Below are 27720 nucleotides of genomic sequence, written 5' to 3' on the forward strand. Positions count from 1 at the left end.
ATATTTTTTCAATCCATTTTGCTAAACTGTCTTTAATTTTAAGAGTTTTTAAGTTGACTATCATGAGTTTTCAAAACATGAAAGTATATAACCTTTAAGTAGTATATCATATTTCTGCCTCATTTCTTATTAAATTGGCTGGAACTCCCAGAAAATAGTTAAAGCAAAATGATAAACAGTAACTCTGATTATCTTGGGAATGCCAATAGCATTTTCTGCAAAGTGGTGGTTTTTAGATAAATATTCTCTATCAGGTTCCACTTCACTTTTTAGTTCCCTGATTTCTTGAATAGCTGCTACATTTCATGAAACAATTCATCTTCATATAGTCTACTGACGTGAATATATTTTTTCTTATTAAACCCACAGGTGTGATGTCCTTGTCAATGCCTTTCTCATTATTACACAATTTATGCAGCCATGAAATGCACTCCATTTGATCCTGGCAGATGTTATTGTTACTGTACTATTGCATTTTCAATAACATTTTTAGGATCATTACAGGTATCTTTATAACTGAGATTTGTCTATATAATTTATTTATTTTTCTATTTTCTAAAAACATTGATAAAATTGGTAACCAACTTTATAGTACATATTAGGGTTTCACCATTTTCTGTGTTCTGAAATAAACTCTATATCATAAGAAAAGTTTCCTTGGAGTTTGGGAGACTCTAGTAGTAACGCTTGTGGAGTCTCAGGTGTAAATGAGACTCAAGGCCAAGGGAGATGGTGAGGATGAGGTCACTAAGCATATGTCCAGTTAGAAGCATCCAGGAGACCTGGGGAATTGCACAGGAGACCTGAGGGGATTGCACAGGAGACCTGGAGAGATTGCACGGGAGAACTGGGGGGATTGCACAGGAGACCTGAGGGGATTGCACAGGAGACCTGGAGAGATTGCACGGGAGACCTGGGGGGATTGCACAGGAGACCTGGGGGGATTGCACAGAAGACCTGGAGGGATTGCATGGGAGACCTGGGGGGATTGCACAGGAGACCTGGGGGATAGCACAGGAGACCTGGGGGATTACATAGGAGACCTGGGGGGATTGCACATTGTGGTTCAAGCTGAATAGCTCATTATATCCCAGAAAATAAATTATCTAATCATCTTAAAAATTATCATTATTGAGCAGAGATGTCTCCACTTAATATGTTTCTTTTTTTATGTAATATGTTTTTGTGTTCATACGGGTGAAGGGAGCACTTTTAATCAATTTAATTTATTTCTGTTTTTAAAACTATGAATACTTGCTGTTATTTTTATCATTTGCTTCCACACATTTCTCTTTTTGTCCTCTAACTTTCTAATGTCTTGATTTGAAAGCTATCTATGCCATGCCCACACTTCCATGTGTACATCATCATCATTTCAGGCTGCAGACATGTATCTTAGTACTATTTCTCATATGTGCACTTCATGTTTGGTTATTTTATACAAGGTTTATTTTTGTAATTTCGATTTCTGTTTCACTTAGTTTTTCACCACCATTTAGTATTGTCAGTTTTGTTTTTCTTTTTAATTTTATATTTTACTATAGCCATTCTAATAAGTATGTAGGAACTCTCATAATGGATTTAATTTGCATTCCCCTATTGATATATGAAGCTGACTTATTTGTAATTTGTACTTCTTTGCTAGTGATGTATCTCATCATATTTTTTGTCCATTTTTGTTAGTTTATTTGTTTTCATATTACTGAGTTCTGAGGATTCTTTGTATATTCTGGATATCATTTCTTTATCACATATATATGTTTTGTGAATATTTTCTCCTAGTATGTGGCTTTTCTTTTTACATTATCAAAAGTTCTTTCGAAGAGCAGCAGTTTTTAATTTTGACAAAGTCCAATTTATTAATGCATTTTCTCTTACAGTTCATGCTTTTGATGTCACATCTAAGAAATCTTTGCTCAATCCAAGGTCACAAAATTTTTCTTCTATGTATTCTTTCAGAAGCCTTAGAGTTTTTAATTTTATAATTAGATTTATAATTTATTTTTTCGGTTTTGTACAATATTTGTACATATTTATGGGATACAATGTGATATTCGAATACATAATACAATATGTAATAATCAAACTAAGGCAATTAAGTGTATCTATCACCTCATACTTTAATAATTACTTTGTGGTGAGAACATTCTAAATCCTCTCCTCTAGCTATTTTGAAATATACAATATGTTATGGTTAACTATAGTCACCTACTGTGCAATAGAACAGTAGAGTTTTATTCCTCCTATGTAACTGGAACATTGTACCTGTTAACCAGTCTCTCTCCATCTCCCCTCCTACCCTCGTCAATCTCTGGTAACCACTACTGGGCTCTCTACTTGTATGAGATCAACTTTTTTAGATTCCCCATGTAAGTAAGATCGGGCAGTATTTGTCTTTCTGTGTCTGGCTATTTCCCTTAACATAATGTCCTCCAGGTTCATGCGTGCTGTCACAAATGACAGGATTTCCTCCTTTTTGAGACTGAATAGTATTCCATTGTGTATCTATACCACATTTTCTTTATCCATTAATCTGTTGATGGACACGTTGATTGATTCCATATGTTGGCTATTGTGAATAAGGCTGCAATCCTCATGGAGGTGCAGGTATCTCTCTGACATACTGATTCTGTTTATTTTGGATGCATACTCAGTACTGGAATTGCGAGATCATATGATGCTTCTACTTTTAGTCTTTTGAGGAACCTCCATACTTTTATATAGTGGCTGTACTAATTTACACTCCCACCAACAGTGTGCAGGGTTGCCTTTCTCCACATCCTTGTCAGCTCTTGTCTTCTTTGGTCTCTTTGATAGTAGCCATTCTAACTGGAGCGAGGTGATGTCACACTCTGGTTTTGATGTGCATTTCCCTGATGATCAGTGATATTGAGCATTTTTCCATATGCCTGTTGGCCATTTGTATAACTTCCTTTGAGAAATGTCTATTCAGGTATTTTGTTCTTTTTTTAAAATCGGATTACCTGTTATGTTTGTGTGGTTTTTTGTTTGTTTGCTGTTGAGTTGTTTGAGCTCCTTATATATTCTGGATATTAACCCCTTGTCAGATAGGTAGTTTGCAAATATTTTCTCCCATTCTGTAGGTTGTCTCCTCATTCTGTTGACTGTTTCTTTTGCTGTGCAGAAGCCTTTTCATTTGATGTAATCCCATTTGTTTATTTTTGCTTTTGTTGACTGTGCTTTGGAGGTCTCATTCAAAAACTCCTTGCCCAGACAAATATAAATCATTTCCCCTTTGTTTTTTTCTAGTAGTTTTATAGTTTCCAGTCTTACATTTAAGTCCTTAATCCATTTTGAGTTGATTTTTAGTTCATTTTTATATATGGTACAAAATATGGTCAAAGTTTGTTTGTTTATTTTGAAGATGGATGTTCAGATGTTCCAAAACCATTTGTTGAAAAGACAACATTTTCTCTACTGATTTTTTTGTACCTTTATCAAAATTCAATTGACCTTATACGTGGGTGTCTACTTCTGGATGGTCTACCACTATGTTCTATTGATCTTTATTCCTATGATTTTGCCAATTCCACAAAGCCTGACACTTTACCAAAAGCTTTCAAATCACTTATGTATGAGTCCTCCACGTTTGCTTTTCTTTTTCAAAACCATTGTGGTTATTCTACCCCCTTTGCCTTTCCATAACAATTATTGAATTGACTTGTCAATTTTTATGAAACTGGGATTTTGCTTAGGGTTGCATTGAACATGTAGAGCGATTTAAAGGGAATTGACATGTTCACGTTATTGAGTCGTCCAGTCTAGAAATGCAAAGTATCTCTCCCTTTACTGATGTCTTCTTTGAGTTCTCTCATTAATGTTTTGTAGTTTTCAGAATACAGATATTTTGTTAGGTTAATCCCTAATTATTTCATGGTTTTGATGCTATTTTAATAATACTGATATTTTATTTTAATTTCCAGTTGTTCATCACCAGTAATATAGGAATACAGCTGAATTTTGTACATTGGCCTTTCATCCTGCAGCCTTGGTAAACTCACTTATAAGTTACTGGTAGCTGTCGGTAGACTCTGAGATGGTCTATACAGGCAATCATTTAGTCCACACCCTGAGACAGTTCTGTTCCTTTCTTCTTACTCTGTTTGCCTTTTGCACTGGCTAGAGCTTTAAGTACAATTACTGCATGGAAGTGCTGAGAGCACAACCCCGGCCTTCTTTTCCACCTTAAAGGGAAAGTATTGGGCTCTCACGGTTTTTTGTGACCTTACGGTAAGGAAATCGCAACCCTTGGCTTGGCGTCGCCCGCACCGTGCTCAGCCAGTGAGTGTACCAGTCATTCCTATATAGGATCCGAACCCACGGCGGGAGCACTGCTGTGCTCCCAAGTGCCGCACTCTCCCGAGTGCGCCACGGGGCCGGCCCTGGGCTCTCACTGTTAAGTGCGGTGTTAGCTGTAGCTCTTTCATAGATGCCCTTTGTCAATGTGAGGAAATTCTCTTTAATTCCTAGTTGACTTAAAGGTGTTTTCAGGTTAGGGTTGTTTTACTTTTTTCTTTCTTTTTTTTTTTTTTGCTTTTTAATCTGAATGGATGTTGAGTTTAACAAATGTATTTTCTGAATCTATTAAAATGAGATACTGTTTTTGTCTTTCTTCTGATGATGAAGTAAATCACATTGCTTGATTTTCTAATGTTGAACTAGCATGGCATTCCAAAAACAAACAAAAAAACCCACTTGGTCTTGACATATTATCAGTTTTACATATTGCTGGGTTTGATTTGTTAATACTGTGTTGAGTGTTTTTGCATCTATGCTCATGGAGTAAATGGGTCTGCTATTGTTTTCTGTAATATCTATTTGGTTTTATTATCAGAGTTATACTGACCCCAAAAATGACTTGGGGAATGTTCTTCACTCTTTCATTTTCTGAACAAATTTACTTAAATTTGTGTAATTGCTCCTTCCTTAAATATCTGATAGAACTCACTAGTGGAGCTGCCTGGGCCTGGAGTTGTTTGCTACTGTTTTTTTTTTTTTTTTTTTTTTTTTGAGTGAGCACTGATAGCTGGGGATTGAAAATCAATGTATCTATTCATCAAAGTGTTGCAATTATTTCCATGGATTGGTTTTCAGTATTTTCCTATTACTTTTTTATTGAAAAATAATTGATTATACATTTCTGTGGGGTACAGAGTTGACTATCAATACTTGTGTACAATATGTGATGATCAAATCAGGATAATTGGCATATGTGTCATTACAAAACATAATCATCCTATTACATTTTTAGTGTTAAGTGTTTTTAATAATTTTATTTGTTTGTTTTCCATTCCTAACATCAGTAATCTGTGTTGTCTTTCTTATTTTCTATAGCCAGGGGGTTATCAATTGCATTGATGTTTCTGTGAAATCAGCTTTTAGTTTCATTGATTTTCTTTATATTTTTCTGTTTTTAATTTCTTCAACTTCTGCTCTTTTCTTTACTACTTTCTTCCTTTTTTGTATGTTCGGGTTTAATCAGCTTTCCCTTTTCTAGTTTCTTAAAGCGATGTTTAGATCACTGATTTGAGACTTTTTTTTTAATTCAGGCATTTTAATGCTATAAATTTCCATCTAAGAACAAGATTTTTTGATCATGATTTTCACTTTTATTCAACTCAAAATGTTTTCTAATTTCCTCTGTCACTTCTTCTTTGAACCACTTGTTACTTTGGAGTGTTTTGTTACATTTTCAGATATTTGGAGATTTTCTGGATCCTTTTCTGTTATTGATTTCTAACTTAATTCTATGTGGTTAAAAAATAAGTTGTGTCTACTTTTAATTACTTAACATTTGTTGGCTGTTTTGTAGTCTAGCATATGGTATTGACAAATGTTCCATGTGCATAGAGAACACGTGTTCTGCTGCTGTAAGGAAGAGTGCTCAGTAAGCGTTAACTGGGGTAAGCTGGTAGACAGTACTGTGTGAGTTCTCTAAACCCTTGCTGATCCTCTGCGTCTTGCCCTATTATTGAGGGCTGAGAGTTGAAATCTCCACTGAACAGTGACTGTCTATTTCTTTGTTCTGCTCTATTGATTTTTGTTTTATGGATTTTGAAGCTCTTTTATTAGAATTGTTATGCCTTTGTGGTTCTTACTTATACATTTTTAGTTATGTAATGTCCCTTTTTATCCTTGATAATAGTCTTCTTCACAATTCTAATTTGCCTAATATTAATGCAGCCATTCCAGCTATCTTTTGATTTTTATTGATGTGATATTGCTTTTCCATGTTTTTACTTTTACCTTGTCTATGAAAGTGACCTTCATTTTGAAAGTGGGTTTCTTCGAGACATATGTTTGGGGCTGAAAATCTGAAAACCTTTTCATATCAATTAGGAAGTTTAGATCTTTATATTTAAATCTACTATTTTTATAGGTTTTTCTTTAAATATCTTTGTTACAACTTTACTTTGGTCCTTTTCTTTCTTTTTATACCTGCTTTTGGGTTGAATTTTTAGTATGATTCTATTTTTATCTCCATGATTGTTTTATTAACTATAACATTTACACAATTTTAAGTCCTTTCTCAATGCATTACTACACATATACCTTTATAAAGAAATACACACACACACACACACACACACACGTATATGAAGCGTATCTTTAGTTTACAACCTGCAAATAATACTATGCCACTTTCTTCATGGTGTAACTGCCTTACAATTCTAGACTTTCAATTCTTCCCTCCCATTCTTAGTAAAACTGTTGACACTCATTTTGATTTTACACAGGCTATGCATTCATGCCACAATACTATTCTCTGTTCCTTATACATAGTTGTCTTTTAGATCATTTAAAAATAAGAAAAAAATAAATATGCTTTACCTTAATGTAGTCCATATTTAGCACTCTTTATTTTTTGTGTAGAGGTAAGTTTCTTTCTGCTATTATATAATTCTGCCTGACAACCATTTTTCTAATTTCTTGAACTGCAGGTCTACAGGCAATGGATTATTTTCAGCTTTAGTTTGTTTGGGAAAATGTTTATTTAACTTGGTGTTTGATCATTTTTTGCACTTAGTAAAAAGTTCTGGATTGAGAGATTTTTTTCCAGACCTTTAAACATGTCCTTTCATTGTCTTCTGGCTTATATAGATTCCGAAAATAAAACTCCTGCAATTTTTGTTCTTATCTGTGCAATATGTCTTTTTTCCTCTGTCTTCAAAATTTGTTTTCAGTCTTTGAGTCAGAATTTTGAACCTGATTTGGCAAGTTTTCAGAGTCAGCTTGTTTCTTGCTTTTTCTATTTTTCAGTCTTGGGGTTTGCTGAGTTCTTGGATCTGTGATTTGATAATGTTCATTATTTTTGTATCACCTTTATCATTATCTCTTCAAATATGTTTTTCTGCCATGTTTTCTCCCCTACTCTTTCTGGGACTTCAATTATACATATGTTAAACCACTTAATATTATCCCACAGCTCTGGAAAAGTACACTCCATTTTTTCTCTTGTTTCCTCTTTGTGTTAAAACTTCAGTAATTTCTGTTGACCTATTTTTAACTTCACTGATTCTTTCCTTGACTGTATTGAATCTGCTCATGAGTCCACTGAAATAATGTTTTATTTCTGGTATCATGTTTTGCTTCTTCTAATATTTCAGTGACTCTCTTGTTTTTTCTGTATCTCTTGATGAAACTGTCCATCTGTTCATTTATGTGTGCCATCTTAGGGTCTGATTCTGTTGATTACTTTGTACCTTGACAATGGTTTATTATTTCTTATTTGGTTTGTGTGTCTTCTAGCTTTTTGTCAAATGCTAGACATCATGAGTAGAATACCAGATAATGAGATAAATAAGATTTACTCCTGGGGGTGGGCACACCCCTCCTGTGTCAAGATGTTAGTGAATGAGGCTGTGTCAGTGGATTCAGGAGTTGACCTGGATTTGAATTTTGTTACCAGGGTTTCCTTCAAGATCCCACAGGCTTCAACATCCTTTATCAATGCCTTTTGCTGAGCATAGGTTCTGGGGTGTCTGACAATCTCTTTCAATATTTTTTCTCCCATCATGCCTTTCAGTCATCCTATATTCCTGCACCACGGAAAAGGGTCACTCTGTGCTCCTCCTCTTTCCCCCATGGTAGATGGATGATGTTTTTTACCAGTACTTGGTAGGCTGGTTAGTGGGCAGGGGTCCTAGTCCAGGTTTAGTCTTGGATAATCTTGTTTATCTGAGTTTCAAGTGCACGGGTTTCTTACTTCTGCCTTTTTTAGCAAAGGTGAGGAATTTTAAAAGAACTTAAGCCCTCACATCTCTCCCTTCTCCTCTCCTTAATTTTATCAATATATTTGGGGTTATGTATTCAGATTATAATTTTTATAGTAATCTTTTCTCCATCAAGACAATTGTTTTAAATTTTTACTCTTAGGAGTTTCAAGATGGCGGCAGCTGCGCGGCTGGCGCGGAGTAGCTGAGGTGGAAAAGGTGGCCACTGGGCCTCAGGCAGCCGGGAAACTTGTGGACCTTCCTCTGGCCATCTCTTAAGGGAGGACTGCTGCTGCTGGCCGGTCGTGGGGGCTCAACGCCACTTTGCCCCCGGCAGGAGAGGCTGCCTCATTTACAGGCAACAGCTTTGAAGTGTGGAGCAGGAAAAGAACTGATTCTTAGCTGCAAAAGTGAGTCTTGAAACAGGGAACACGGCGCCAGGGCTGCTGTGGATGCAGCCAGGATCCCGGAGGCTGGGGCCGCACTGAAGGCGGCCAGCTGCCCTATTCAGGATTCGAGGTTTCAGGCCGGCATTAAAGAAGATTCCTGGGAGCGCCCGAGCGGCGCCGTGACTGAACAGCCCGAGGCGGCAGCGCCGAGAACACGGAAGGCAACAAACCAGAGACAGAGCGAGCGCCCGACCTGGCACAGCACTGTGAGTGATCCCTGGCACAGCTCTGTTCGGGGGGTGGATGCCCACGTGGCTCCCGCCTGCACCACCAGGCCACTCACTGCCCCGGTGCTGCCTCCATTTTCCCAGGTGCGGGCAGCTCCGCCCTGCTCGGCCATCACTGAGCCCATTTGCTTGGCCTGGCGCGGGGCTTTCCGGACTCTGCGGGCCGGCCTCCTCTCCCACTCCCTCCGCAGTTCTCTGGCGGGGCTGGGGGTGTAGGGCGTCCCGACCAGTGTTGGGAGGGCTAGGAAGTACTGGCGGGCCGACTGTCACTCCACCACACCCTGCACTCCGGCCCCGGTAAACTTCCTGTTACTGGGAGGCAGATTCCATCTCTGCGACCACCAGTTTAGAAAAAAGCCTAACGAATTTCTGGTTGGGAATAGTGTGGTAGGAGAGTTCCCAGGTCCGCTTGAACCTGCCGGAGAGCAGGCTGCAGGCGGGCACTAGACTCGGTTTATACCGGGGGGATACAAAGGTGAACAAGACCCGAGAAAGATCTACACAGTGCTACAAAGGCACCCAGAAAGACCGGTCGTCTGTGCCCAGCAGAAACCTGGTAGACTTCCTGGGCGAGGCAGTGCTGAGCAGGGTCTTGAAGGCCCAGCTGATAGACGAGGGGTGCAGAAGACACACCCCAGCCCAGCACAGTGTGCACAGAGGGGAGAGACGTGCGGCCAGGGAGGCGGAGTCTCGACAGAAACCACACGCCCAGTGGGGTCACCACTGCACGATCTAACAGCCTGGGCCAGAGCACACGGAACGGGGAGAAGTCCTGTACAGAAAGTGAAAGCTCAACAGAGATCACACACCCTGTGGTACGTGATCCACCAGCCCAGCAGAGTCCAAGCTGACCAGAAAGGTGGATCCCCGGAGAAGCCCAAGACCCGAGGCAACCACACACACAAGACACTAGAGGCCAACTGAGCAGTCACGGCGGGAGCCATACCAAATTGGCAACCACAGCAACATCCTAGTTAGTCATTAGTCTCAAACCGGTGGACTGTGAAACCCCCTGCCACAATGAATAAACACCAAAAAAAAGACACCAGAAATACAAAAAATCAAGAAAGTACACCACCAAAAGTTAATAAATCTCATACTGTAGATCCTATAGAACAAGAAGCCCTTGAAATAACTGACAAGGAATTTCGAGTGATAATTCTAAGGAAACTGAATGAGATACAAGAAAACTCAGCTAGACATCATGATGAAATGAGGAAAAGTATACAGGATCTGAAAGAGGAAATATACAAGGAAATCAATGTCCTGAAAAAAAATGTAGCAGAACTTGCTGAACTGAAGAAGTTATTCAGCGAAATAAAAAACACAACGGAGAGTTTAACCAGCAGGCTTGTCGAAGTTGAAGAGAGAACCTCTGAACTTGAAGATGGGCTGTTTGAAATAACACAAGGAGACAAAAAGAAAGAAAAAAGAATCAAGGACATGGAAGAAAATCTGAGAGAGATATCAGACAACCTCAAGTGCTCAAATATCCGAGTCATGGGTATTCCAGAAGGGGAGGAAAATGGAGATTCCATTGAAAACATATTCAACAAAATAGTGGCAGAAAACTTCCCAGGTATAGGAAAAATCACAGATCTTCAGATCCAGGAAGCTCAACGATCTCCAAACGTATTCAACCCAAAAAGGCCTTCTCCAAGAAATGTCATAGTCAAATTGGCAAAACTCAGAGACAAAGAGAGAATCTTAAAAGCTGCAAGAGAGAAGCGTCAAATCACCTATAAGGGAGCCCCAATCAGGTTAACATCAGACTTTTCATCACAAACCCTAAAAGCTAGAAAGGAATGGGATGATATTTTCAAAATACTAAAAGACAAAGATTGCCAGCCAAGAATACTCTACCCTGCAAGGCTATCCTTCCGAAATGAGGGGCAAATAGTATATTTCTCAGACAAACAAAAACTGCGGGAGTTCACTACCACACGACCACCCTTACAAGAAATCCTCAAGGGAGTACTGGGTTTGGTTCCTGAAAAATAACTACCACTGCCATAAAAACCCAAGAAAAATCTAAACCCGCTAGTACAATAAAAATGGCATTCATGAAGAGAAAACAAGCTAACAAAAACACTATCTACAACCTAAGGAACCAACAAACAAAGAAACCAAACAGTAAATCAGAAAGCAAGGAACAAAAGACACCTAAGACAACCAAACAACCAATAAAATGCTAGGAATAAATCAACACCTTTCAATAACAACTCTTAATGTTAAAGGCTTAAATTCCCCAATTAAAAGACACAGACTGGCTGACTGTATCAAAAAGCAGGACCCAACTATATGCTGCCTACAAGAGACCCACCTCACCCATAAAGATTCACACAGACTAAGAGTGAAAGGATGGAAAAAGATTTACCATGCAAACAGAAAAGAAAAACGAGCTGGAGTGGCTATTCTTATATCTGACAAAATAGACTTTAAACTAAAAACCATAAAAAGAGACAATGAGGGACACTACTTAATGATAAAAGGACTGATCCATCAAGAAGACATAACAATCATAAACATGTACGCACCCAATGTTGGAGCAGCCAGATTTATAAAACAAACTCTATTAGACCTAAAGAAGGAAATAGACACTAATACCATAATAGCAGGGGACCTGAACACTCCACTGTCAATATTAGACAGATCATCTAGGCAAAGAATCAGTACAGAAACACAAGATCTAAACAAGACTCTAGACCAATTGGAATTGGCAGATATCTACAGAACATTCCACCCAACAACCTCAGAATATTCATTCTTCTCATCAGCACACGGATCATTCTCCAGGATAGATCACATATTAGGTCACAAATCAAGTCTCAATAAATTCAAAAAAATTGGAATTATCCCATGTATCTTCTCAGACCACAATGGATTAAAACTAGAAATTAATAACAAACAAAACTCTGGAAACTATACAAACACATGGAAATTAAACAGCATTCTACTTAATGACATATGGGTCCAAGAAGAAATCAAGCAGGAAATCAAAAAGTTTATTGAAACTAATGAAAACAATGATACATCATACCAAAACCTGTGGGATACTGCAAAAGCAGTATTGAGGGGAAAATTTATTGCATTAAATGCTCACTTCAGAAGAATGGAAAGATGGCAAGTGAACAACCTAACACTTCACCTTAAAGAACTAGAAAAACAAGAACAATCCAATCCTAAAGTTAGCAGACGGAAAGAAATCATTAAGATCAGAGCAGAACTGAATGAAATTGAAAACCAAAAAACAATTCAAAAGATCAACGAATCAAAAAGTTGGTTTTTTGAAAAGATAAATAAAATTGACAAACCATTAGCATGGCTAACAAAAAAAAGAAGAGAGAAGACTCAAATAACAAAAATTAGAAATGAAAAAGGCGATATTACAACTGATTCATCTGAAATACAAGGAATCATTCGAGACTACTATAAACAACTATACGCCAACAAATTTGAAAATCTGGAGGAAATGGATAAATTTCTGGACACACACAAGCTCCCAAAACTGAACCGTGAAGACGTAGAAAACTTGAACAGACCAATAACAATAAAGGAGATTGAAGCTGTTATCAGAAGGCTCCCAACAAAGAAAAGCCCAGGACCAGATGGATTCACAGCAGAATTTTACCAAACATTCAAAGAGGAATTGACACCGATTCTTTACAAACTATTCCAAAAGATTGAAACAGACGCAAATCTCCCAAACTCATTCTATGAAGCAAACATCATCCTGATACCAAAACCAGGTAAAGATATAACCAAAAAAGAAAACTACAGGCCGATATCCTTGATGAATATAGATGCAAAAATCCTCACTAAATTACTAGCAAACAGAATACAGCAACACATACGAAAAATTATTCATCACGATCAAGTGGGATTCATCCCAGGGATGCAAGGTTGGTTCAACATACGCAAATCAATAAATGTGATACACCATATTAATAAACTCAAACACAAGGACCATATGATCATCTCTATAGATGCTGAAAAAGCATTTGATAAAGTTCAGCACTCATTCATGACAAAGACCCTCTATAAGTTAGGTATAGAGGGAAAGTATCTCAACATAATTAAAGCCATATATGACAAACCCACTGCCAATATCATCCTGAATGGGGAAAAGCTGAAAGCTTTTCCTTTAAGAACAGGCACTAGACAAGGATGCCCACTCTCACCACTCCTATTCAACATAGTGTTGGAAGTACTAGCCAGAGCAATCAGAGAAGAGAAGGAAATAAAGGGCATCCAGATTGGAAAAGATGAAGTCAAACTGTCCCTGATTGCAGATGACATGATCCTATATATCGAACAGCCTAAAACCTCTACAAAAAAACTGTTGGAATTGATAAATGATTTCAGCACAGTAGCAGGATACAAAATCAACACACAAAAATCAGTAGCATTTCTTTTCTCCAATAGTGAACATGCAGAAGGAGAAATCAAGAAAGCCTGCCCATTTACAATAGCCACCAAAAAATAAAATACTTAGGAATTGAGTTAACCAAGGAGGTGAAAAATCTCTATAATGAGAACTACAAACCACTGCTGAGAGAAATTAGAGAGGATACAAGAAGATGGAAAGATATTCCATGCTCTTGGATTGGAAGAATCAACATAGTGAAAATGTCCATACTACCCAAAGTGATATACAAATTCAATGCAATCCCCATCAAAATTCCAAAGACATTTTTCTCAGAAATGGAAAAAACTATTCAGACATTTATATGGAACAATAAAAGACCACGAATAGCCAAAGCAATGCTCAGCAAAAAAAAATAAAGCTGGAGGCATAACACTACCTGACTTTAAGCTATACTACAAAGCTATAATAACCAAAACAGTATGGTACTGGCATAAAAACAGACACACTGACCAATGGAATAGAATAGAGAATCCAGAAATCAACCCACACACTTACTGCCATCTGATCTTTGACAAAGGCACCAAGCCTATTCACTGGGGAAGGGACTGCCTCTTCAGCAAGTGGTGCTGGGATAACTGGATATCGATATGCAGGAGAATGAAACTAGATCCATACCTCTCACCATTTACTAAAATCAACTCAAAATGGATTAAGGATTTAAATATACACCCTGAGACAATAAAACTTCTTAAAGAAAACATAGGAGAAACACTTCAGGAAATAGGACTGGGCACAGACTTCATGAATATGACCCCAAAAGCATGGGCAACCAAAGGAAAAATAAACAAATGGGATTATATCAAACTAAAAAGCTTCTGCACAGCAAAAGAAACAATTAAAAGAGTTAAAAGACAACCAACAGAGTGGGAGAAAATATTTGCAAAATATACATCTGACAAAGGATTAATATCCAGAATATATAAGGAACTCAAACAACTGTACAAGAAGAAAACAAGCAACCCAATTAAAAAATGGGCAAAAGAGCTAAGTAGGCATTTCTCTAAGGAAGATATCCAAATGGCCAACAGACATATGAAAAAATGCTCAACATCACTCAGCATCCGGGAAATGCAAATCAAAACCACATTGAGATACCATCTAACCCCAGTTAGGATGGCTAAAATCCAAAAGATTATGAACGATAAATGCTAGAGAGGCTGCGGAGAAAAAGGAACTCTCATACATTGTTGGTGGGACTGCAAAATGGTGCAGCCTCTATGGAAAATGGTATGGAGGTTCCTTAAACAATTGCAAATAGATCTACCATACGACCCAGCCATCCCACTGTTGGGAATATACCCAGAGGAATGGAAATCATCAAGTCGAAGGTATACCTGTTCCCCAATGTTCATCGCAGCACTCTTTACAATAGCCAAGAGTTGGAACCAGCCCAAATGCCCATCATCAGATGAGTGGATACGGAAAATGTGGTACATCTACACAATGGAATACTACTCAGCTATAAAAACGAATGAAATACTGCTATTTGCAACAACATGGATGGACCTTGAGAGAATTATATTAAGTGAAACAAGTCAGGCACAGAAAGAGAAATACCACATGTTCTCACTTATTGGAGGGAGCTAAAAATTAATATATAAATTCACACACACACATACACACACACACACACAAACCAGGGGGGGGGGAGGAAGATATAACAACCACAATTATTTGAAGTTGATACAACAAGCAAACAGAAAGGACATTGTTGGGGGGGAGGGGGGGAGGGAGAAGGGAGGGAGGTTTTGGTGATGGGGAGCAATAATCAGGTACAATGTATATCGACAAAATAAAATTTAAAAAAATAAAATAAAATAAAAAATAAAAAAAATAAAAAATAACAAAAAAAATGAAATGTAAATTAAATGTCATATGACTAAGAATAAAAACTACTAATTTTGAAAAAAAAAATTAAAAAAAAATAAAATAAAATAAAGTTTTACTCTTTCCTGTAACCAAATTAATGAATGTTCACATAATCCTATAGGATTAACCAAAATTGTGGACAATTACAGATAGGTTAAAATCTTCCTTCCCTATTCTCAGTTCTTGTATTAGATTTATTTCTAAGCTGAAGAAATTAAATAGAAAAAAATAAAATTGTGCAAAATAAACTTTAAAAAATTCATGTTTCATAACAGTAATTTTAAAGCAATAGTGTTGTCATGATTTTAAAATTGAGAAACCATTAGCTCAAGTCTAGTTTTAAAAAAATCTTACTGGTAATTGCTTGAGAAATCAGAATCAGTATGAACACATTCCAACTAACTGTATAAAACAAAAGTAAGCAAAATCCAACAAAACATAAATGTAGCTCACAAATAACAACAGAGCAAACAAAGGAATAACAAGGAAACATAAAAAGTAGGACATAACAATTACAGAAGAATATGAAAATATTAAATCAAATATAAACATGCTAAACTGTATTGTTAGAAGGCAAAGGCACAGATTGTACTTTTAAATAATTGATCTGAGTTCAAAACGAAAGGTAAGGCAAAAACTGATAAGAAAAGTAAAATATAAGATGTAGGTAGAGTGGTGGCAACATTAATTTTAGAGAAAGCAGAATTTGAGGTGAAAACATTGGATGTGGCAAAGTTAATACTTTTTTGCTTTTTCAAGAATGTCTTTTCTTCAGTTATGCACTTGTATGACTTTCTTGTGGGGCATGAATTTCTTAAATCACAATTTCTTTTCCTCATAATTCCCTAAAGTTTTCTCCAGGACTAATCACATCTAATACTGTAGGACAATCTGAAGCTATTTCAACTTCGGTGTTCTCTTAAGTAGCGCATTCCCCATTACAGAATGTCCCGGGACATAGAGAGCAGCATATATGACCTGCTTCGCCTCACTCAGTATTTCTGTTGCATTCTACTTGATGTTTCAGGAGGTCAAATAAATATAGACCTGTTGTTGGCTTTCTGTTTTACACAACCATCACTGTCATTATTATAACTCATTTTCATAGTCACGTCTGTGCAGCTCAAGAATCTTTCTGTGTTATCTTCTCTTGTTCAATTCATAACTAATTCTTCTCTTTAAAATGTTAAGTGCTATTTTTCAAAAGCTTCCTTGCATTCTTTTCTCATTTCTCTGAACTATCTTTTCACACTGGTCAGTTCCCTTTTGATTTTACCTTTTACCACTTTTCTATAGGCTTTTTTAATTTACCTATTAAGGTAAACCAAAAGTTGATTTATCCAAAATGTTTACCAGTTCCTGTGAAAAATCAGTTTCTCAGATTTGTTTTTCTTCTGCATCTATTGAGTAGATGAATCTCGTGAACCAGATTATTTCCAGATGTCCCACCTCATCCTCCATGTTCCTCCCAATCTTTCTCTTGAGTCAACTTTGAATGAGAAGAGACGTGGCCAGTGTTTTAGTTTTTTATTCCCCAACCCGGCGTTAGTAGAACCGGGCTCTTTGGTCTTAAACTGAAGGGCAGTGTGACATGGATAAATTTTAGACAAATCTCCAGTCTCCAGCAAGGTACTATTATTTCATGTGTCTTTACTGACTGAAACTGAATTAATTGCTTTCTCTTCCCTTTGCTTGATACTCTCAGTATAAATAACTTTATTTCTGAGTAGGTTGAAGGCCTCTGAAGATCTTAGTTTTAGAAGTGAAATACAGAGACTCCTAAGAGAGCACTATTTCCACCCTGACCCTGCCTCTGCCTCTATCTGCGATTAACCTCATGTCCTGAAACACAAGGCCACCCCCACTTTTCCCCGGGAAGAAGAGTGGCTCACAGTACTGCAGGGGAGAAGGAAGATGTTGATGCAAGAGCAAAGCAAATGATGCACAGAAACTTCCAGCTGGATACTGGAGGGAAGTGACTGTTTGGGAACATGCTGCCTCATTCTGCCCATCTGGCCCTGAATCAACATCTTAGGTTCTGGAATGAATGAGTGCTAGATTAATTCTCAATTTAACCCATTCACACCAATTAGGGACAATTTATTTAAAGCTGCTGAATTACTAAGTGGAGACCCTAGTTTCTGGTACATTTGTAGCTTTGCATATTTCTGTCTGCTTAGATTTGTCAGTGAGAATGCTGTCTGCCTCCTCTGTGGTTCCTCTACTTCCTGAGGATGAATTGTATTTTCTGGAGGAGCCATGGATCCTGAATGGAAGAATGACATAAAATCCCTCCACAGTCCATGGAGAGCGGAGGACCAACTCACCACACAGCTCTAACGTGATGTACCTTGCATGAAGAGGTCCCCAGGGCCTGGGCACCTGCCTACTACTGCATCCCCACCACTTGCCCTCTCCTCTTGTGGTTCAGCCACACTTAGCTACTTGTAATTACTTAATCATACAACTTTTCTTATGTTTGGGGGACTTTGAGCATTCTATTCCCTTCATTTGGAATTGCATGTCCCTCTTTCTGCACTGAGGTGGCATTGCCCCTGGAGTCCTTCCTCACACGTTTGCAGAGGACACAGCAGTCATTGCATTGTTGTGTAATTATAAACCAACTTGCATATTCCCGCTAGACTTTGAGCTCCTTAACAGAGCTGTTATGGACCAGATGCTTGTGTCTCCCCAAAATTCATATGCTAAAGCCCCAAACCCCAAGCTGATGCTATTAGGAGGTGGGGCCTATGGGAAGTCCTTAGGGTTAGAGGAGGTCGTTAGTGGGGGACCCCCATGATGGAAGTAGTGTCTCTACAAAAGAGGCCTCAGAGAACTGCCTTGCTGCTTCCACCACGTGAGGACACAGCGAGAAAGCAGTGTCCACAGCCCAGGAAGAGGGTCCTCATCAGTCCCAGCCATGCCTGCACCCCGATCTCAGACTTCCAGCCTCCAGAACTATGAGAAACAAATGTCCATTGTTTAAGCCACCCAGTCTCTGTGTGTTTTTGTGTTTTCTTTTGTTTTGTTTTACGGCAGCCTAAGCTGACGAAGGCAAGAGCCTTACATAGCACCAGCTCCCGGTACCATGCCAGCAAAGAAAGTGCTCAAAAATAGCTTGTGTAATGAAGAATATGAACATTAATCATTAGTTTCTACGCTTACAAGTGGCTGCTGCGGACTGATCAAATTGTGTCTCTCTAAGTTCATATATCAGAAGCTTGATCCTCACTGCAACTGAGGAGGGTGGGAAATCCTATTACAGTAATTGAAGGGTGGGGCATGAAGAGGTGATTGGATTGTAGGGCCACACCATAGTGAGTGGATCAATAATGGTGGTCACTGGTGTGGCTCTGAGGGCTTTAAAAGGAGAGGGCATGAGAGCTATCCCTCTCTCCGCCCTGCCATCTTCTGCCAGGTGAGACATCTGCACTTCTGCAAGCTGCCCCCAAAGAAGATCCTCACAAGAAGTGTTCCCTGGACTTTGGATTTCCCAGCCTCAGCAACTGCAAACAGTAAATTTCATTTTCTTGCAAGTCACCCAGTTTCAGGTGTTTATGTTACAAGCAACAGAAATGGACTAACCCAGTGGGCCACAGGCCATTTATGGATCTGAGTTTGATGGAAGAGGCTCATTATTACCATCATCAGGAATGACTCTAATGTGTATAAGAAGTTGTCCTTTACAACACTAATTACATTTTAAATAACTTATCTAAATTCACTTAAGTCGTGGTCTATCCCTGAGACCCTGGGCCACGCCGTCAGTTCTTAATCTGCAGTAAATGGGGGCGGTGGTGACACGTTAGTAGACACCTCACAGGTTCTACAACCACGTCTCCACCCAAGAGACCTCAGCTCAGTCCAGGAAGCAATGTGCTCATGCAGACAAAACTGTGCCAGTGTCACAGCGTCAGAGGTCATGCTGTATGGTGCCATTACCCTAAACAAGCAGTGCACATAGAAAAGTGCTAAAAAATGGCTATTGCACAAAAACCACTACCTGCCCACGAAAGGAAAGTGAGCTCAGCTCAGAAGGCCTGTTTAAAGGGAGGAGGTTTGCTTCACTCTTCCAGCTCCCTTAGAGTCCTAATTATGCATCTTTGATTAATTTAAAGAGAATAAATAAAATATATCTGAATCTGAGGCCACTTATTTCTAAATATAGATATTTATAACTAGATCGGTTAAGGTAATATATCACTTACATATTTACACATTATTCATTTTATAAATTGCAAGTTTACATGTATTTGTATATTTATAAATGTTTAAACTTATGAGATAAATTAAGTATACTATATAAATTTATCAATTTATAATAAGATACAAAAAATTAATAGCAATTTTAATAATAATAACATATTGTATCTAAAAATCTATCTGTAACTGTTTTAATAATGTTGTGTTTTCTAGTTAATTACAGTAATATTTAAACAGTATATCTTAATTTTTAAATAACTTGGAGTATTCAAAACTTTTGTTGGAACAAGCGAACTGATTTCACTATTTTTTAAACTAAATTTGTTGATTATCTCAGTGACAGTTATTGCCAATGCATTAGGAAGTTAAAATATTATTCTTTCATATATAAAGTCATGGAATCTTCCTGTAATGCATGCCATCTAATTACCTTTTATCAACATTAAGTCAAGTAGGAAACATGATCATCTTAGTGTAAAACATCTATAAATGTATGCATGCATGATGCCCATTCAGATTTCAATTAATCAGTAATGTGTAATTACAAAAACAGAAGGTAAATTTCAGTCAAGAATTATCAAGGCCTGTGAGAAATACAAACAGTTGAGTTGTTTTTCTTAACTTATTACTAAACAAGATTCATAGCAAATTGGAAAAAATATGTAGGCAGAGAAGAAAATAAATATATCTCCTAAACTAGTGCTGCATTATCCACAGGAACATCTCTTTATTACTAAACTTTAGAGACACATATTGAGACCGGCTTGGTAGGTAGGAAATTACAGGAAGATAATGTAATCCTGAAGTCATAAAATATTCCATAACGGAAGGTGTTTCAAGACAATTTTGGCACGGGCAGTACTTGCTTTTATAATATGATATGTTAAGGTGATTTTAAAAATCAACTTAAAAATTCATAAGATGATTTTATTCTGCTGTTACTATACAGGTTTATTATACAGTCTTTCATCCAAGGATTGTTTCATGGAAGTCTGTTCCAGGACAAATGTTCTTTCAGGACACTAGACTCCAAAGATAAAACAAAATCCATCTTCCAAACAGGACATTTTATAGCCCATCTCCATTATCACCCCCATTGTGAAGGCAAAATTCACAGAAATCATACATGTATCTGTGTCCTGCAGACCAGAGAGCTTCAATGTGTGCACCCCACCCCAGAAAATTAACATTTTTAACCAGCTGACAGATCAATTAGTGCCCCTATTAAGAGCAATCAGTAGAAAACATGGTCCAATTTTTAAAATAGAGCACTACAAACACAATTTTCTGCAAATCCCTTCAGCCATCTCTTCATCTTAAAAATAGATCCTATATTCCAAAAAGAAATATTGAATGAGCTACCCAAATCATTTTTTTAAAAAGATCCATGCCCATGAAAATAAATTGTATTTTACTAAGAGAATTATTTCATTAAAATATAGTTTTCATACATATAACTAATTTATGACTAAAGCAAAAAAAATCACATTGTCACTATTATTTGGGCACCAACCTGGTATAGGCTGAGGTGTTAACACCACTGTGGGAAGAGGTCTGGAGGCAGGGGCTGGCCTGGACAGGGTCATAGCTACTTGGTTTGCTAGCAAATGAGGCTTTTCGTGCCCATGGAACAATCTTAATTCCTCAGGATGCATCCATGTTGAGTCCAGAGCAAAGGAATTATTAAAAATGATCTGTGCAAAAATGATAAAAGTATAACATTTAAGGCAATGCACATCGTAAAGACTAAACACTACTGTGAAAATATTTGTTGTCTTACATGATCAAATTACATTGGACATTCTGTTATTGAGGACTCTATAAAAGCATCATTCTGAAACTGAAAGAAAGATCCATGGGGCTCCAATACTAACCATCTTCTAGTTAATGTCTCCTGGGCTGGTTTTCAATTATTGATTTGGTCAGTTTGGCCCAGCAGCCAGCTTACTGATTAAAAAATCGCCCCAATGAGGTAATTAGTGTGTTGTAGAACAAGTGAACATATTACTTTTTCTTCAGTGTTCAAGTAAGCAAAATGTAGTTAGTAAATTTGAATTCAAAAGCCAGAACAAACCATCAGAAAGATAAAATCTCAAAGCAATAATAGCAAGAAAAACTCACTTTTAAAATTTAAACTTAAATTGTGTAATGTTTAAGGCTGTATTTTGACCAAAGTTTATAGATTTTAAAAACACAAAAAACTTTTAAAAAGTAGATTCTGATTCAGAAATTGGAAATTTTACATTGTTCTAGGGAATCCAACAATTTTAAGCTAAAATACCCCCACCCACCCACCCCCAGTCTGCTGATGTTTTTGGACAGATCAACCTAATTCTCAAGTGATTTCTTTCTATACCTGGATGGTCAATCTATTGCAATTAGAAAATGCACAGTATTTTCTGTTGCTATGGTTATACCCAACAAGTTGATAACTGAAAGCCCATTTATCCAACTGTATTGCTTGTATTTTTACCTTGCAATTAGGTATCCTTTTATCTATCCAACTTTTCCCAACAGGAGGTGGAAGAGCAGAAATGCAGACATGTGGGAAAATGGGCACCAACTCCACTGTGGAAGAGGGGGACAGTCCCAGTGACGGAGAATGGCCACCAAACAGCCACTGCAACCCAAACGAGAGAAGGGAGCAGTCATTAGACTCAATCAATCAACTCAACTTTGTACCAAATGATGCTGCAGTAACTATTCAGAAAAAGGAATTTTTAAATGTACGTATTTTATTAAGAGATAAAGTCTCTCTTTCACCAGTCAAGAAAAACTATGAATGTTTACATATCAAAGAAAAAAATTATAAAAGTTTCATTACAAAGCATTACCAACATTGCATTCTTTAATATCAGAAAAGAACTTCTGAGCACAAAACCATGGGGACACAGTAAGAAATAGGTTTCTGCTCTGAGATAATGAGAAGCCAGGGTGCAAAAGAGAAATGCGGGTGCTCCTTTTAAATTCTTAAATTCTTTTTACAAGCAAGCATAGAGCTGTACTTTTCAAATATTCCTTTCAATATAACATTTTGTAACAATTACGTTTATCATTTTAAAAACACTGAGCTGATATTTTCAAAATGAAAATAGCTAAGAAATTAATACTTAAAGTTTCCCAAGGTTCACCAGTACAGATAGCTTCTACAGCAAAGAAAATATAAGTATCACGTAACACACACAAAAAAAATGTCAAGCCATTTAGGTGACACTCTCTCTAATTAAAATAACCGAGTCTTCATCAGGGAGAACTAATAAGATGCACTGTTCAATGACATGGAACACTTTGACATCTATTGTTTTAAAATCATAAAAGCAGTTTTGTTTTCCTATCATGTGAACGTGTTCTTCTGGTTCTAAATATTGTTACCTAACAGAAATTGTGTAACACAGAAATATTTTCAAAATTAATACTAAGTTGTTTTTAGATTTTTCTTTTAAATTTATACAAGAAAAAAATGCAGTTTTCTATATAGAAGAAAAAAAAATGTAGTTCCTTGACAGTGTGTACCTCTAGTGGTAGAACTCTGATATAACAACCCCTCCAAAATATAGCAAAAGCTACCAGCAATATTCAATAAAACCCAGTCTGAGCTGCATCACACATCAATATACGAGATCCAGTACGGCAGATGTAATGTATCGTTCAGTCTAAAGACCGGTTTAGGAGAAGTTTAACAACATCTTTTAGAAAAGCTCACAAGATAATATTGAAGTTAAATTAATTAAACGGTGTATTCTAACAAACATTCATTTGAATATGCTAATGAGGTCGATGCTTGGAATAAAATACATGTTATTGCATGATTTAAACGCATCTGCATAGTTAGATGGCAAACAATGAATCTTGCCAAAACCAGCCTGTCTCGCTCCGTCACACCATTATTCAGAGGTACAGTCACATCTTTTTCTTTTGAACCCCAAGCTTTAAACGCCAAACTCTTCTAAAGTGCAATATGACATTAGCAAACCTGACCGACCCAGCAAGGCCGTGGGTAGGAGGGGAACCCCGGGTGACATTTCTCGGTGCTAAAGGCAGCCTGCCCCCGCTGGGTTGAATCCTCTTAAGCACTGCCCTGAGCCCATTTTCAAACGAAAGGGGGGACCCCCAAACCCGACCAGAATCAGGAATAGCTCTCGATTCCCTGCTCGTCAAGTCTGGCAGCGACTGGGAAAGTCTGAACTTGCCCGCGGTAAGTCAGCCACGGCGGCGGCCGCTTCAGCACCGCGCCCCGGACAGCGCCAGCGCCCGGCGCGCGTCGGGGCCGGGCTGGGCCACCTCCGGCCCCGGGTGTCTAAACTGCTCTTTGGGAGACTGGGGAGAAATAATGCAAAGACCGCTGGCAGGCAAGGCGGGACGTCGAGGCATGAACTTTGCTGCCCGTGCACGGCTGCCGGGCCGCGTCCTGCTGGCTCGGGGAGGGGACGGCGCAACCGAGGCCAGGACCGCCCCGGGCCGGGCCCGGCGGGGTTGGCGCCCGGGCGCAGGGGGAAGCCGGGGCGCCCGGGGCCGGGGCGGGGTACGTTACCTGCCCGCTGAGCAGCGGGTAGTGGTGCGCGGCGGCGGCGTGGGCTGGCGCAGGGGGCAGCGGCAGCAGCGGCGGCAGCGGCTCGGCCGGGGCGGTCCAGCCGGGCAGCGCCGGGAGCAGCGGCGCCGCGGGGGGCTGAGCCGAGGCCAGCAGCACGGGCGGGGGCGCGACCCCGGCGCCGAGCCGGAGCAGCCCGGCCGAGCCGGGAACCATGCAGACCCAGGGCGGCGGCGGCGGCGGTGGGGGGTCCGCGTTCATCGGCCAGAGGACGGGCTGCCGCCGCCGCCGCTGGAGCCCGGCGCCCGCCAGCATCCTACATCCCGGGCGGCGGCGGCGGGGGCGGCCGGGAGGCGGGCGCCCGAGTGCGGGCCGGCGGCGGCGCGGGCTCCGGAGCCAACTCACTCGGTGCCGCGGCGCGGCCGCTCGCTCCGCCCCTGCCCCGGCCCCGCGCCGCGAGCCCCTCCTCCTGCCCGCCGCCCTCCCCTGCGAGCGCCGCCGCCGCCGCCGCCGCCCGGGCCCGGCCCCCGGCCCCCGGCCCCGCCCGCGCGCCCCGGACCCCGCCCGCCTGCGCCCCTGGACCCGGTGGCCGCGGCGGGTAGGCGAGGGCCCCGGGGGGCCGGGGGGCGACCGACCCGGGTCTCGCTGCTCCCGCCTCCCGTGGCTCCGGTGCAGGCGCTGGTGGCCTCAGGCTCTCGCGGACGGTGCGCACGGCCGGTGCGGGCTCTGGGATCTACACGCAGTGGCCCTCACAGGCCGAGGTGGCGGCGGCTGAGTCGGGCTTGCTCCGCAGACGGGGACCCCGCGCGGACCGCTCTCTGTCTGGCTTAATTGGCGTCTCGGGCGCAGGGCCCCACAAGGCCCCCAGGGGATACTGAACTGCAGATGTAGACGCCGGGCAGGCACCCACACGCTACCGGGCAAGGGTAGATTTGTCTTGGGGACAAATCTGCCGAACATTTTCCTAAGCCCCCAGAGAGTCCTCGTGGCCCGGTAATTGAACCTCGGCGTCCGGTCTAAAGTCCTGCATGCGAGATGCCTGCTGGCCTCGGCGGCCCCTACCCCATGGCAGCCCCGCTAGGTGCAATGCTCCAGGCGGGTGGCCTCAGGGCCTTTGCACAAGATGCCCCACTTGTCCAGCAGGATCACCCTCTGCAAACTCGTCCTGGATTCCCTCAGGCACAGAACTGTGCTCCTGCATCCCCACCACGTGTGGCCCTTGCCGCTGCACCTTGAGCTGCCTAGGGCCGAGGACAGACTTTCTCAGAGGACCCTCACTCTACCCAGAGCGCACACCGCCTGCACCTGCAGAACCGCTCCCGGCTCAGCGCCGCTCACACGCCGTTCACCACCAGGCGGCGCTCGTCCCAGCCGCTCCAGCAATCCCGCGTCCTGCGGCGGACCTGGGTCCCCTGGACGCTGTCTCCTCATTCTGATGCTCTCCCCAGCATCAGCTCTGAGATCTGGCCCAGCCCCGGGCAATTCGTGCCGAGAGCAGGGCAGACTTTCACGTGCTAATCAACTTCTAAGTGCGCTAAACCAAAGAAACCCAACCACAGTTAACGCCAGCGCAAGCCCAGGGCTTCTTAGGAGCGTTTGAAGCAGACCTCGAGGGAAAGCTTGCATCGAAGAGCTTGCATGTAAAACCCACCCTGACTTGAGTGGGAGAGCATGCACCCACCCCCCTGCACCCACAGACACACCCAGGATTCTGCAAACACAGGGGCTGCCACCTCCTGAGATGAACTAAAGTGCCCAATGCTTTCAATTGCTTCCAGGGTTGTTCCTCCGTTCTCTTGATTTGCTTCATTTCCTCCTGGCCTGGCACGAGTTCTTTTAGATCTGGGCATATGCTGATTTACATAGCTGGCATCTCCACATTTTCCTCCATGCAAATCATTTTTCAATTAGCAAGTTTATCTCTCTCTTTGATGCAGAAGTACTGCAAGATTCTTTTTTTCTCTCACCTAAAACTAGAAAGCTCTGCAGATAAGAAGGGTGCTTCTTTTCACTTAAACCTTCCATCATGTGCATGTATTTGTACATGCACACATGTGATATAAATGCCTTGATCCTGAAGGTCACAGTCAGACTAAGATACTGGAGTACGCATCTCTAGGCAGGATGACATGGCCCTTTACATGGTCCTGTTTGGGTGTGAGTCATCCGTCCTTTCTCCATTGCTCAGAGGCTGGGAACAGGAGCCTGCCAGCGGCAGTGCTGTCCTGCACGCTTCTCTCAGCAGAAGCAAATCTTGGCATGCACGGGCCCCTGCTCCCGGGAAGGTGGGATTCAGCTGCCAACTGTGGGTGCTGCAGCAGTTCCTCTGGGGGGGTCTCACCCCCATTCCCAGACAGCCCTGTCCTTAGAGTGGTTCTGCTAATGTCAGATTTGCCAACTGGTGATGTTCCCTCCTGGGGCTTTCTAGCGACCTGAGCTCATGAAGCCTTGGGCAACTGCTTGGTTCTGAATAAGAAGTGGGAAATCACAAGTAATTCTTCACTCAAAGAACCTCAAAGTAGCCCAAACTCCTTTGCTATGCCCTGCCACAGGCTTTACGGCATTCACGTATCACAATGCTTCAAACTCCTTTTCTGTACCATGTCATGTGCTCAACTCTGGGAAAGCAGACCTGGATGACCTAGACACAGAGCAATGTCCACTAATTGATTGCCGTGACAGGGGACCCAGGAGATGGGCTTATTCCCCTACTCATGGCTGTTATTTCCATCGATTCATCTCAGGGTATGTTCCTCACACCGGCTCAACCCAGGAACAGCCCTACAACCCCACAGATAATAGCAGCCCTCATCTTAGATAGCCTCATTTCAATGGGTATTTGAGAGGACTTCATGGACCGTCCCATGGAAGTCATTAGTGCATCATGGGGATATTTGAATGAGCAAAAACTGAGAAGATGTAACGAAGGCAGAGATGGATGCCAGCCGTCACTCAAAGAAGCAGAAAGCCATGTTCTCCCTGAGGACTGAAACCAGGTGGCTGCATGCCAGGGAGATGTGTGCTGTGGAGGGCACATCTACAAACCCACAGCGCCCCCAGGGGGTCCTCCCTGGGCAGTGACGGTGGTCGGCACCCCATAAACTCATGCCCTTTATCTCCCTGTCAAAGTCAGTGAGAAATTTTCTTTATAAAGTGTTTTATATACAATCTAGTCTCAAGCTCTCTTGACTAATAAAAACAACCTTAAGTCTGTCCATGTTATTCAGGCAAAACCAGCAGAAATTTTTAGCTAAGTTGAGACAGAATATCACTAAGCTAGAGGACATCCTCAGCAGGAGAAAACGTGAATTATCTACATGTTAATGAGTTCTGAATTGTTTATTACCTTTCAGGAAGCAATAACGTGGGATGTTACGAAGAGATCAGTGGAATAAGATTTTGCAGCCTGTGGAAGGGTTTTTTTTTTTTTTAAGTTACTTTGTTTTTCTAAGTAAAATCAAATAGAAGGGGGGAGAGAGAGAGAGAGAGAGATTAAAATGTTTTCTTCCAGGCCTACAGAGATAAAATAAACACAAGGGGAACAGGAGGGAAGTCGAGGATCTAGATGTCACCTCGGCAGCTTCCTGCCCTGCCCACCACTCACACGGCCAGAACATCTTTCCAAAACAAGCACCGCTCAGACAGGGTCCTTCCCTACTGAAAATTCGCCAGCTGAGAGATGACTAGGCCCTGGATGAAAGCCACGAAAGCAAGCTGCAGGAGAGTGGCAGATTCAGGAGGATGAGGTGGCAGTTTGACACCTGACTCAGTGCGGGGTGAG

General features: G+C 40.9%; 1 protein-coding gene across 1 annotated transcript in view; it reads right to left on the reverse strand.

Moving 5' to 3' along the window:
* TCERG1L (transcription elongation regulator 1 like) overlaps nucleotides 1–24221 on the reverse strand; it is a 206949-nt gene extending 182728 nt beyond the window's left edge. Inside the window, exons 1-3 of the mRNA XM_063103498.1 lie at nucleotides 23943–24221; nucleotides 21885–22031; nucleotides 20925–21105 (exon numbers count right to left, since the gene is read on the reverse strand). Of these exons, the coding sequence (XP_062959568.1) occupies nucleotides 20925–21105; nucleotides 21885–22031; nucleotides 23943–24200 (586 nt within the window). The 5' untranslated portion in view covers nucleotides 24201–24221. The remainder of the gene's footprint in view (nucleotides 1–20924; nucleotides 21106–21884; nucleotides 22032–23942) is intronic.
* Between the last annotated feature and the right edge of the window lie 3499 nt (nucleotides 24222–27720).

The sequence above is a fragment of the Cynocephalus volans genome, chromosome 7, assembly GCF_027409185.1.
Source record: "Cynocephalus volans isolate mCynVol1 chromosome 7, mCynVol1.pri, whole genome shotgun sequence".
Lineage (NCBI taxonomy): Eukaryota > Metazoa > Chordata > Mammalia > Dermoptera > Cynocephalidae > Cynocephalus > Cynocephalus volans.